The sequence below is a fragment of the Zalophus californianus genome, chromosome 11 (genome assembly GCF_009762305.2).
Source record: "Zalophus californianus isolate mZalCal1 chromosome 11, mZalCal1.pri.v2, whole genome shotgun sequence".
Lineage (NCBI taxonomy): Eukaryota > Metazoa > Chordata > Mammalia > Carnivora > Otariidae > Zalophus > Zalophus californianus.
The window spans coordinates 17,039,374-17,053,471 of record NC_045605.1 but is presented as its reverse complement, the minus strand read 5'-3'; the positions used below and the strand labels follow the sequence as shown (position 1 = coordinate 17,053,471).

Sequence of the window (14,098 nt, the reverse complement as noted above, 5' to 3'; positions counted from 1 at the left end):
GCTGTGAGGCAGAATATTATTTTCATTTTACTAGTGAAGAAACCAAAAGCCCAGGGCAGTTGAGAGATGGGGGGCCAAGGTCGCGTAGCTAGTAATTGGGAGAGCTGGGACTCCAATGCACGTCTTCTGATACCAAGCTCAGGGCTCAGGTACCGTCATGCTGTAGGGAGACATGGTCTGTCCCCAGCCCAGGGCTGTGCCTGGCCAGAGTCACGGGAGCCAAAGGATGGGGCCAGGAACAGAAACCGAGGCACCAAGCCCCCAGACGTTTTCTGGAGGAAAGTGAAACGGAACGAGCAGGATGGAGTTCAGTGAGCCCCTCTGTCACTGCGTGGTCTTGGGCAAGTGCAAGCCCTCCTCTGGCCTTGGTTGGAGCCCCTTTAGATCAAAGGGGCCACACCGCTGTCTTACCACAGACAGCTCTCATACAACCTGCCTGTTTACCCTGCCGTGTTCGCCCATTCTATATTCGTTACTATCATGGATTGAGAGAGTTCATATAAAAATCCAGATTTCTGGCTTCTTTCACAAAACGGGGTGGTCTGGAAACTCTGGGCCTAAATCGCCAATGGCCTGGAGCTCAGTGGTAGTCGCCCCCCTCTACATGCAGCCTGCTCTCTCCAACTCCTCCTTCCCTCTGTCCTTCCACACCCCACAGCTTCTCAGGGCAAACGGACATGGGTTCTAAGTGCCCTGTCGCTCATGACTATTTCACTCCGTGTCTCCCAATTGAGAGATACCCAGGGGGGGAAAAATCTTTCATTGTTGCTTTCTGAATCTGAAACCCCATTAGATGCTCAATGTCAGAAATCTATATCTGATTATATCACAATGAGTGAATTGAGGAAAATGACAGCACTATTTAAAGCTGCCATATTTGGTTATGGGTGATAAGGAATGATGCACAGTCATGGGAAAAATTCCTGGAGACTCAAGTTATAAAACATAGAGCATCACACAAATAAGATCAAGACATAAACATAGCTCCACTGGAAACATATCAGTCATGTTGGCAAGAGAACATCTGATTCTACTTGTGATTGACTGACGCCAACCAAAAGAGCAAGGAGTGGGCAGTTATTTGAGAGTTGGGTCTGGGCTTATACTGCCTTGGTTTGGGCTGAGCCCAGGCTGTTTATACAATGCCAAAGAGAAGTATGTTATTTGCAGACTCCAAACTCCTACTATTTTTTTCTATGCGGATGCTTTGGATTGCTTCTTTACCCCAAAGACATCTGAGTTATTGATGCTTGGGGGCAAATCAGGTGTCATATGCCACAGGCATTTCCTCCAAATAACAGATTCTCCTTAACCCAGAGGATATATGATGGCGATACTTCCAAAGAACTCAGAATGTTTCGCTATGTTCTCTTGATTTCAATACCCAGTTCTCTATATTGACAGATGGAAGAACGGAGACCCAGGGAGGTTAAATGCCTTGCTCAAATCATTGGCGATGGCTTCAATTTCTCTGGTGCTCATTCATCATGCCGTGCCACAGATATGCCACCCCTCCTTCATTCAAATGGCCTCTGTACCGCACCTTCCTCTCCTTTTTATCTTTGCAACTTGCTCCAGTAAACCCCCTAATTAATCTCACGCCTTCTCCCCAATGCCAGCAGAATCCCATCCTACCCTATCTCAACCCCTTAAAGTCCTCTTCAACATTATTTATTTATACCCATCATCATTTATTTTGACTCTGTTGTATTTAGAGGCATTTGTATTGACTTATACATGTCCTGTGGGCTGCAAGTTGGGCCAGTTCCTTCTGGTGACTACAACCACTTTGAAGGTAGATAATTGGTTACATGTAGTCTATGCCCCAAATGTCCAGGACAGGCCAAGCCCTGCAGATGGAGCTGAAAGTTAGACAGCACCAAAATTTAACTAGTTCCTTGACTTTTTTTTAAAGAAAGATTTACTTGAGAGAGAGAGAGCGTGCAAGCGAGCGGTGGGGAGGGGCAGAGGGAGAGAGAGAGAGAATCTCGAGCAGACTCTGCGCTGAGTGCGGAGCCCGACGCAGGGCTGGATCTCACCACCCTGAGCTTATGACCGGAGCTAAAACCAAGAGACAGGTGCTAAATTGACTGAGTCACCCAGGTGGCCATAGTTCCTTGACTTTTGTACTGTGTTTCAGGCTGACCACACCAGAGCCAGCATTCTCGTTGCTGTCTGATAGTGGGAGAGACCCAAGGGGCTGGTCACCAACTGATCACCATCCCAGCGTGGGGAGACCCTTTGAATGTTAGCGGTAGAGCTACAAAGTGGCACTAAATTCCCCTTGCATGTCAAAAATTCCTCTTGTCCTTAAAGATAATCTGTTGACTCACAGATACTTCATTCTATGTGTACTAGAAGAAATGACATTATAGTGAGAATTCAGTTGCTTTCCCAGAGTCGGGAGCCAGATGTATAAAGACCCCAGAGCCAGGTAATGCAGGACAGGCAGCAGATTAAAACACAGACTCTGGAGCTAGCCTGCCCAGGACTGAATCCTGGCTTTATCATTTACAACTGTGTGACCCAGAACAAGTTACTTAACTTCCCTGGGCCTCCATTTCCTCTTTTGTAACATGGGGGTAGCAATAAAACCCGCCTCGGGGGGTGTTTTGAGAGCTGGATGAGTTAACACATAGTAATAGCCATGTGTGGTGGCTTTCCCTCTGTCTAATGGTAGCCATGAGTGCGGAGGGAGGGAGGCGCGGAGATGTGACAAAGGACAGAACTTCCTTCTCCCTCAACGGACCAGAAATGCCTTTTTCTGTCCTACAGTGACAGATGCAAACGACGGTTGGGGAGAGAATGCCGTGAGGCCACAGTCACATTCCATAACTCCTGGAGTTTCTATGGGTTACTCCATGAGTCATGAGCGTTCCCCAGGGCTCTCCAGGGAAGCCATTAGGGCAACACGAGGCTCTATTCTGGAAGGATGGTTCCTAGAAGCCAATGATTGCAACCTCAGTTCCGCCTCAGCCTTCCCAACCAAGTCACAGATGGAGTGGGTCAGATGTCTGGTGGGTTCTCCCGTGTCCGCAGAAGGGCTGTGCATCCTGGTCCCCCTTTCCTTCGTGGTCACAGCACACAAACTAGTGGTACCGACTCTCTTCCTTCCCTGCACCCCCTCCCCTCTCCCTCAGAGCCAAGGACAAAGGCTCCTCCTGTCCTCCAGGTGGTCTTTACAACTAAATGGCAACGTATTCAGAGGTCTCCTTCAATTCTCAGCAGCGGTAGATAATCAATAAAATACTCTTTAGGGCTGAAGAGATAAAAGGAGGCAGTGTCCATGTCTCCTTCTGGAAGCGGCAGAAGAAGATGATTTCCTCCCATCCCGCCCCAGGAACCCACGGGTAGCTTTCCTCTGGGTGTCTGCAATGGACTGTCTTGATGATAGTTGGGTTTAGCATGCACGTCCCACCTCTGAAGCCAAGAGGGAAAAAGAAGCAAGCACTTAATTCCTTCTCACATAAAACACCCACATGAGTTTGTTGCCTGTGTAACCCACGCACTAGCATATCTATTTTCACTCTGCTGGTTGGAAATCCAGTATGAGGAGATCTAAATTCTAATCCTGGCACTGACTTTGGCCTGCTGTGTGATTCCAGGGAGGCCACTCAACTTCTCAGGGTGCCATTGTCTTCTTCCAGAAAATGGGTCCCAGCCATCAACATGAAGGGGGAATGTGAGAATTACTACAGTAATGTTGATAGAACACCTGAGGCTTCTTGAGATAGGAGTGCCCAATACATAACCAATATTAAAATGATGATACACCCAGGAAACCATATTTCCACGTTATGGGCTATCATGTTACTTAGCCTTAAGGAATAGAACTCTGCATTTTCTGTTTCCTTATAGTAGAGTATTAAGCAGTATTAGAAATGATTCACTGGTTTACTTAGCATTGTTCTCCATTTTTCTAGACAGTCTTTCTGAAATGAAGCAGACCTTCTTGAAAAAAACGGGTCATATATCCAGCGAAAAGGTGGGGCATTAATTTAATTTTGGCATTTATGTCTCTATACTTTTTAATCACTGTCTGCTTTTTTTTTTTTTTTTTTTACTTTTCTTGACAGAGAAGACTCTAGTTAAGAGTGAAGAAGAGAAAAAGAACAGAGTATAAAACTTCCCCATTTGTTAATCAAAGGTGGAATAGGACATTGTAGGGGGAAAATAACAAAGTCACATTTTCAAGGGGGTCTTAGATGCTCTGGCTGGCTGGAGACACTATACAGGATAGGATAGTATGGGATAGACAGTATCCTCAGATTAGAAAGGATCTAGAATGTTCCCCTGACACACAGCCCTGACATGGAGAAATGCACCTAACTGTACCATAAAGATGGATAGTTGGAAGTGTATGGGCTTGGGGACCAGAAACTTGGGTTCAATGCCCCACCCCAACCACTGTGCTCTCTCTTCTTTCCACAGCACCACTAGACACCACGGCCTCAGCATCCTTCCGTGTAAAATGGAAATCAACTACCTGCCCCTGGGGGTTGCCATATTAAAGCAGAGACTATGCGAAAGCGCTTCATAAATAAAGAGACGCCAGACAGATGTTAGTCAACACAAGTATCCTGGACGTATACCGAGCCTCCTTGGCTATGTCAACACTGAACTTTTTAAATGTAATTACCCATTTGGGGGCTATATGTGCCAAGTGTCAAATCTCAGGTCTGGCACACTCAGATGATGCCTTTCTACAACAGTCAGTGTGTGCTTGAGGAATACAAACTTACTTTAATATTAATTGGAGCAAAACATCATTAGGCAAATTGCTGCTGCAGAAAAAAAAGAAAAGAGAGTGAAACGACACGATACACTCTAATGTTCCATATGAATGTTTTCGTTTTCCTGTGCTCTTCTCCCCTCCATTCACACAGATATTGGAGTGCTCACAGCGTGCATCAGTATCATAAAACCCCAGAGTACAGATGCCTCTGGGTTTCTACTGCTCCAGTATATACAGAACTTCTCAGTAAGAACGAACGAGCTGATGGGCCACAGAAATCAAGAAAGTCTTGAACTTCAGATGTCCTGTTATTTCATTGCCATCCTTGGAATACCAGGGGTACTCAGATTTATTCAGTACCCAGGCTCTAAAGGCTGGACTCTGTATGTACGTTCTGGAAGCTCATCTAGCCCCGGCCAGGGATTGCGATGCTTTCTCGGGTGGGTGCTAGGCTGTGTGTGGGATATACAGGCATTGGTGGGGAGAGAGCAGTGAGTCCCGCGGGGAGCCGTGCAGGCCTGGAGCAGAAGCTGTGCCTGGGCTGCCGGAAACATCTGCCTCCTATCTCCTCTTCTTCTCCAGACCACTGGGGTCAAGGCCAGAAAGGAAAATAAGAAATCTAGTTAGGTCATTCATCCTGCTGCCTGGGCCATGAGGCTTCCTGACAGAAGCCAGGCTCCTGGGGCTCCATGCTGCTCAATCAGGAGCCACGAAGGAAGGTGGTGCTCACTGCCCACAGGACCACAGGGTACCTCCCTCAGCCTTCCCTCCTGCATTTCTTCTTTCTATAATTATGAGGCCAATACAGCCTGTTTAGGATGATCACGTCTCTATACCAAAAACCGTATCAGAAAAGCTCCTGGCCCGACAAGAGGGTACCTTCTCCTCGATGTATGTCCCACTAGGATCCACTTAGGGAGAAAGAGATAAATAAGGAATAGTACAACGCAGCATTTACATACTGCACCGGAGGTGTGGACAGAGAGCAGCTGCTTGGGGAAAGAGACCAGCAGCTAGGGGAGTCACATTGAAGAGCAAGTGCCATTTGAGCTGGGTATCGAAGGCTCGGGAGGAGTTTGTTCCATGGCCGAGAAACAAAAAGATGGGCACGGACCTAGATAGGAAGAGGCTGCAGTGATGGTGAAGCAGTGAGCGCTATGGGGTGAGGATGCCTGTCGCAGGAGCTGCAAATGGAACAGGAAAGATGGGCTTTATTCTCCATGCTCAGAAGAATGGACTTGGTCTTGTGAGTGATGGACAGCCAGTGAATGATCTTACATAGGAGGCTGATATGATTCCATTTGAAAAAAAAAAAGTAACAGTAAACTAAAAACTAACTCTTAGCAAGTCACATACATTTATGAAATATAAAAGCTAACGGTTTACTGTGCACAGGTCAGGCACCGTTCGTTGTAAGTGCGTTACTTATGTACTTACATATACTCTTTCAATCTGCATGACAACCCATTGTCGCAGATGAGAAAACTGACACACAGGGACATGCAGTGAGTACATGGCTGCTCTGGCTCCAGAACTTTCTACTGCTTCTTAGTGGATGCTGGCAATGACTGTGACCCTCTGATGGGGATACGGTGCTGGAGGAGAAACACCCTGACCTCGAGGAGGATACAGGTCACCAGAATGGCAGCAGTTCAGGTCAGAGATAAGGAGAGCCTGAACCAAGGTGGATTCAGTGGGGGTGGAGAGCGTGCTTGAGAACTATCTAGGAGGTGAGCAGACCGACTGAATGTGTGGGGTAAGAGAGGTGAAGGGCAGCTCAGGGGAATGGGTGGAGATGTCATGACGTGAGAGGAGGAAGAATTCTACCGAATATGGTTTGTGAGACCGTAGTTGAGGTGCCTGAGAGATGGTCAAGTGATGTCTAGTCATGTGTTAGAAATACACTTCTAGAATTCAGGGGAGCGGCCAAGGTCGGATTTACAGATGTGGCAGTGGGTGACATTAGCCAGGCAGAGAGCTGTTCAAGAGAGAAGGGAAATGCACCAGGGACATTCATGGGGCAGGCGGGGGGGGGGGGGTCAACCGAAATGCTGGGGGGGTCCACCATCAGAGCGGTAGGAGGAACAGTGACCTGGACCCCAGGAACGAAGAGAGTTCTAGAAAGTGGGAGGGATCCATAGTAACAAGTCAGAATTCTCAGCCAGCCTCTGAGTGGCAAGGAGTAGGTGGTCCAAAGACCAAAACATTCTTCTGATTTTGGTCCTAGAGATGCCTGAGCAGAAACAGAGATTATACCCCAACGGTGAGAAGAGGAAAATACCACATCATCGACTCTTGGTGATCCCACGGTCATGAAAAACTAACCCTAGGTAATCTTAGATGGCTGGAAATCCACACATTATTTCTGATTGTCTCTAGACTTCAGACACATACCTGCCACCCCTTCTACTTCAGAGGGTTTTGCAATATTTTTGAAAGAGGCATTTATACTTTGGGTTATTTTAACCTTTGCACACAGGTTTCATCATCACCAGATGCTCACATTTTGGTAATAATCACTCACAACTCAGGTGACGTCAGATATAGAATTAAGATAGAAATTCTAGGTCATTACAGATTATAAAATGAAATTCATCATCTTGAGAAACTATCAACTTGAGAGAAATTCACAAAATAATCACTATCAACCTGAGAAAAATTCACAAAATAATAAACAGCCAGTAGTCAACTTTAATCTTGTTAACGTAACAGTGCTATATGAGAGAGAACTTCCCTACGTAATTTCAGATTGAGGCTTTCGTGGTGAACTGCACTGGGCTGTTCCTGTGGCATTAGCTGTTTCTGCCAACTCAGGGCACAGATGTTTTAGATATAGCAAAGTTCACCTCAGACCTGTTCTCTCCAGGGCTCCCCCAGTTTCATTGATTCAGGATTGTTTCTCCAGCTGACTTTTTGGTACTTTCTAAGCACACTGCCTCACACACAGAATGCACTCAATAAATATTTATTGCATAAATGCATAAACTGTCAGTACTGCTTAGTGTAAGCTGTTCATGCCAGCACTCAGTTTTTACTCAGCTTGGCCCCCTGTTATAAATCAGATCTGAGCAGCCATGTGGCATACCAGTGCCTCAGTATGGAGGCTGGAAGAGGGGAGGAATCCTGACCAGAAAGGGGAACCGTATCACTTAGGGTTCTCCTGAGAGACAGAACCAGTAGGACATATATGTGTGTGTGTGTGTGTGTGTGTGTGTGTGTGTGTGTGTGTGTATAAAGAGATTTACTTTAAGGAATTGGCTCACACCACTGTGGGAGCAGTTAAGGCCAAAATCTATAGAGCCTGCTGGAAACTCAGGCAGGATTTCTAAGTGATAGTCTTGAGGCAGAATTCCTTCTGCTTCAGGAAACCTGTTTTTGCGCTTAAGGCCTTCAACTGATTGGATGAGGCCCACCAACGTTATCAAGAGTAACCTCATTTATTTGAAGTCAACTGATCGTAGCTGTTAATCACATCTACAGAATCCTCTCATAGAATATCTAGGCTAGTGATTGATCAAACCTCTGGGCACCATAGCTTAGGCAAGCTGACACATAAAACTTCACATCCCAAGAACTAATACAGTCATAGGTTTTTGGTGGTAGGTAACCTGTGGCCAACAATCCAATTAAGGATGTCCAGAGGACTGGCGAATGGGAGTTTGGTTCTGGCTGGGGTTGATATTCTGGACAGTGGTGTCCCCATTGGTGAGGGTAGCCTAGCGGTGGATGTTCCCGGGCACTGAGGAGAAACACTAGGGAAAAGGTGCCTTCACCCACATGGATCCTCATGGTCCATTGGGCTCTAGTATCTTTGGCATTAATCAAGAAATCAAGGCGTACAGCCTGGCCATAGCAATATGGTTTGGAGAAAGGTCCTATGTCCCCACTTCTTTGGGATGCTGCCTCGAGGCTCAGTGGCAGGAATGGGGTGAGGTGGGCTCAACACACGGTGCTAGCTGGAAAATCACCTAGGGACTATGGACAGGTGTAGGGATGACGAGAACACTATTCCTGAGACTTAGGACACCTGGCTTCCAGGCCCAGCCCTGTGTCGGTTCCAAGTGTGACTTCAGTTTCCTTACTGTCAAGTTGGAATTCTACTACCTTTCCCCTTCTCAAAGAGCAGTCCTAAGGACCAGATGAGAAAAGGTACACAGAATGCTTTCCAGGACAAGTTACTCAAAGATCACACAAATGAGGGGGGGGGGGAACGCCTGGTGTCCCAGAGAGAACACATGCTCGAGGCACAGCATTCCTGGGTTTGAACTCTGCTCTTTCACCTACTTATAAGAACAACAAAAGTGTACCGGTGTCCTGGGGCTGCTATAACAAAGTACCACTAACTGGGTGGCTTAAAACAACAGAAATGTATCGTCCCATAGTTTGGAAGCAAGGAGTTCAACACTGAGGCATCAGCAGGGCCATGCTCCCCCTGAAGGCTTTGGGGAAGATCCCTCCTTGTAATTTCTGGGGTCTAGCTTCTGGTGGTTGCTGGCAATCCTTGGCGTTTCTTGGCTTGTAGAGACATCATTCTACTCTGTCTCCAAATTCACATGGTCTTCTCCCTCTTTTTCACATTTCCCTCTTTTTATAAAGACACCCCTCCTTGGATTAGGACCTGCCCGAATCCAGTATGACCTCATCTTAACTTGATTATACCTGTAAAGACCCTATTTCCAAATTAGGTCACATTCACAGGTCCTGGGGCTTAGGACTTCAACATGTCTTTTGAGGGGACACAATTCAACCCATAACAATAGTCCACATCCTCACAGGTGCCCGAAAGAGTGTCTGGCACGTAGGAAGTGCTCAATGGAGGCTCTCATCATCGTGAAAAAGACTATCGCCCTTAATTCACAAGAGAGACACATCAGTGACAGCGTCTACAATGACCAAGTCATGAGATTGCTTTCTGTCTTAGCCTGGGGGGCTTGGGATTTCAATGTTGTCTCTTCTTCTAGATGATATGGCCTCCTTTTCTAAGCCAGGCAGGGGTCATGATGGATGCTGAGGTCCAGCACAGGACAGCGCTCCTCTGAGCTGCTCGAATGGGCTCTGTGACAAGGGGACCTGCCCCCTTACAGAAATGGGCTGCAGTTCTTGATGCCCTAGCAGCTCCTGCTATGTGAGCCAAGGCTGGGATAGCAAATACAGACAATCCCCTTTCCCTAGGGCTGGGATTTGGGGACTGGGAAGGGGTCACTTCTTCAGCAGGCACGTGGGATGAGCGCTTGATTCCTTCCCTGTTGGGCAGCCTTGTGGTGCCAGGTACCACCCTGGAATTTACTATGTTAGCATGACCTTGGACACCGAGAATGACTTGAGTATTGGGGAAATCCCTATGATAGCCCTGCACTTAGAGCCAGTTTGGAAAAAAGGATGAGAAGAAGGTTCTTCTGGTTCAGTCAACTATGTGCTGACAACATAACTATTACCCTCTTTGTGGATGAGGCTCAGCCAGCATTACTCTCCTGATGCTCCCTGCATTCCCCACCAGCCAGTGTGCTGTCAGGCCCGTCCTCACGCCCATTGGTGTGCCTTCACAAACTCCTTTAGACACTCACTCTAGGCAACCTAACCGGAGAAGTCTTTCTCTCTCTCTCCTTTTTTGAAGGATGCAGAAAAGGGGACAGGCCAGATATAAGTGACATTATTTATTCACCAGTATGACAAACCCAGAGAGGAAGGACTCTGCATTCCTTCACCAGACACAATGCTCGGCGTGAACAGAGGTACACCTGGGAATCAGCAAAGCCCTTGAAAATGCTGGGGTGACTCATCTGGACTGGGGACCCTGTCCCTCGGAGGAAAGAGAGTGACCAACAGGGCCACTCCCTGACACCGTACGCACCCAGGGTGAAGAGATCACTCTTGGCCATCCCTAGTCAGTGAGGCAGAAGCAATTTTTACTGGAAAGCCCACAAGTGTGACTTTTCCATTCTTCCTGTTTGTAAGTCCGCGCAGCTGATGGGGGAAAAATAGCCCAGCTCATTTGCATTTAAGTCTTGAAATCTAAATATTTCCGTGAGTCATTCATTATTACCATATAACTCAGTGTTTGCATGCAAATAGCTTTAATGACATAAATGCTTATAAAATAAGTCTCTTACCATATGAACTCGGTAAAGAATGCTAATTCCCAGAGTCATGAATGGCTTGGAGAAATCTATCACCTTCTCCCGCTCCGCAGTAATGGTGAGGCCCGCCACGGCCAGGTCCGCTTTCTGGAAGGGACAGAGAGAGCCCATCAGTGGGGTGGCCAGGTGAGATGCAGGGACAGGGACTTGTGGCCAGAGGTCATCACTACTGGGAAGATGTCACTCTGGTCCGGCTTCTCTGTGTGGGGAGTGACTCTGGGTAGTCCCGATCCATCTCTGACCCAAATAATCATTCACAAAAGGACATGGGTGCTGAAGCTGGAACTCAGGCGCTTTTGCGGCCAGACGCCTCTAAATACATCAGTAAGTATAAACAACAGAGGACTGTCCAGAGACAGTCTCAGAATGCCCGAGGGGAGGGAAAACCGGCACACAGGCTGCTGGATTCTCAACAGTAAGTAGCTTTTAAATTCAACTTCTTAATTTGCTCAGTCTGCAGAACTTGATGGAGGTGCGAGGCAGAAGAGAAGCCTCGGTGGCAGGGAGTTAGAGTGGAAGAGAAAATGGATGCCGCCACAGAAGTGAGAAACAAGCTAACACCACCAAGGAACTGAGCAGGTGGCCCCACGGTGCAGAGCTTGTCCTCGTCAGAGCCGGGACTGGACCTCGGGCCTCCCGGACCCCGGGACACTTAAAGCTGCTGCCAAGGTTACAATTCAGGTGCCAAAGAAGTAAAAGAAGGGTCTCTGGCCCTCCATGCAAAAGTCACCAGAGTTTGTTCTGAAGACATTGCCTTCCCTGCTTTCGGTCCCCTCATGGCACCGCAGATACCCACATCTGATGAGAGTCTGAATTAAAGCCTTCTGGGAAGGAGATGCTATTGAATTCCTCAGTGCTCCTCTTTGCCAGACAGTTCTTCCTTGTCCCTAATTTAAACCCCTCCCCTGGCAAAGCAAACTCACTTCCTATTGGTCTGCTCCCCTGTGCATGGTGCAAAGGGGAAAAGCCCAGAACCGGCGTGTTGTTCTGGTCCCTCACCAACCCTCTAACCTAGGCCAGTCACTTCACATCCCTAGATGTCCTTGACCTTGTCCTTAAACCAAGGATGTGAGGTGAAGACAGTGCTAGGACCCTGCCCAGCAATTCTCTAACAGGGATTCTCAACATCCCGTCTCTGACCACCTGCATCAGAATCACCTGGGGGGCTGATTAAAATGCAAATTCCTGAATCACATCCCAGACCCCCTGGATCAGACTGTGGGCAGGACATGGGCATCTATATTGGTAACAAGCTGCCCAGCTGACTCTGACTTCCACTAATATTGAAGAACCATGTTTTATAACCTAGTCGTGTATCTCAGACTGGCCTCCACTGGTTTCCATTCCAGCTTAACTCCTTCTTCTGATTCTGGTGGAGCAGCTGATGGAAGAGAGGAAGAGTTCTAGAAAGGAAGAAAAGTGAAGCATCCAACAGTTTGCAAATAGGCCAGGCAGTTCTGAATGAGCACACACACACACACACACACGTACAGGAGTCTACCTAAATCACTGCAAAGAAAATAGACAGATAGACACACTGGCCCTCATTCTGCACACAAGGGAATTTGTGATGTGTGTACAAGAGGAATAAATCTAATTGGCAAAGGTCAGTCTCTCCTGCCTCTCAACCTTGAGCCTCTGCTCCCGATCGCGTTCTGTCTGCTGGAGCAGCCATGTGAGCCGGCATAGGTTAACGAACCTAGGGCCTTATAAAGGGAGGCCAGGCTCAAAGAAAAGAAACGAGGGTGCAGATGTAAGAGCTTTTTAATAAAAAATGAAAAATGTGAATGCCTCATTGTGCTCTTTCTCTATTTCTCCAAGAGAGCGCTGATTGCTGCTATCAAGTGAATCAACACTTGAGATTAAAAAATGAAGTTTGACCATGGAAAGAGCCAAGATGTCCATCGACAGATGAATGGATAAAGAAGATGTGGTATATATACACAATGGAATATTATGCAGCCATCCAAAGGAATGAGATCTTGCCATTTGCAACAATGTGGATGGAAATGGGGGGTGTTATGCTGAGTAAAGTAAGTCAATCAGAGAAAGACATGTATCATATGACCTCACTCATGTGAGGAATTCTTAATCTCAGGAAACAAACTGAGGGTTGCTGGAGTGGTGGGGGGTGGGAGGGATGGGGTGGCTGGGTGATAGACATCGGGGAGGGTATGTGCTGTGGTGTGCGCTGTGAATTGTGCAGGACTGTTGAATCACAGATCTGTACTCTGAAACAAATAATGCAATATATGTTAAGAAAAAAAAAAAAGAAGAAGATAGCAGGAGGGGAAGAATGAAGGGGGGTAAATTGGAGGGGGAGATGAACCATGAGAGACGATGGACTCTGAAAAACAAACTGAGGGTTCTAGAGGGGAGGGGGGTGGGGGGATGGGTCAGCCTGGTGATGGGTATTAAAGAGGGCACGTTCTGTGTGGAGCACCGGGTATTATGCACAAACAATGAATCATGGAACACTACATCAAAAACAAATGATGTAATGTATGGTGATTAACATAACAATAAAAACATTTTAAAGAAAAAAATAAATAAAAAATGAAGTCCGATTAGAAGATTGTTAATGCTTTCATTTGGGGGACTCTTTGGAGGGCTGCTTGGGCCTCTCAGAACCTCAGCCCCTCCGTGACAGTAGCACTGACTGCAGTTCTGCTCGCTCGAGAGCACAGGTGTAGAGCAAGAGAGATCAACCCAGCACAAAGACCCAACAGGCGCAGTGCCGGTCCCATGTGTGCAGGTTTCCAGCCAATCGGCAGCCAAGCCCTGCATGAACCTTGGGAGGACGAGACAGGAGTCACCTGGGTTAGATTGAAGGAATTGAAGAACAGAGGACGAAAGCCAAAATAGATGAAATGGGCAAAGGTAAACACAACTCCCAGCTCTTTCTCTGGTTATTTAAAAACACATATCCCACCCTCCCAAATTAACTGAACTCAACAACTCTGCCCCCAAGGTTCTTTACCTCACCCATAGCTTTCCCCGCAAAAGGGCAAACTTTGGATTGGAATTTGGGAATCCGTTCACAAGTTTATAAAAGTTGGCCAACGATGGCGTTATGGTAAAACCATTCCATATGGAGAGAATGCTGGAAATGGACAGTGTCCCAGGACGGCCCTTTCCCGGGTGCACGCAGAATGACCGCATACCCAGGGAGAGTGTGTGCCCCATGCTTGGACAGGGCATGTCTGTCTACTCACAGAGACAGACA

General features: G+C 47.2%; 1 protein-coding gene across 3 annotated transcripts in view; it reads right to left on the bottom strand.

Moving 5' to 3' along the window:
- GRIK4 (glutamate ionotropic receptor kainate type subunit 4) overlaps positions 1 to 14,098 on the bottom strand; it is a 420,015-nt gene that overhangs the window by 31,175 nt on the left and 374,742 nt on the right. For all 3 annotated transcript variants that reach the window (XM_027581034.2, XM_035723069.1, XM_027581033.2), the window contains one exon: positions 10,846 to 10,959. In XM_027581034.2, coding sequence (XP_027436835.1) covers positions 10,846 to 10,959 — 114 coding nt within the window. The remainder of the gene's footprint in view (positions 1 to 10,845; positions 10,960 to 14,098) is intronic.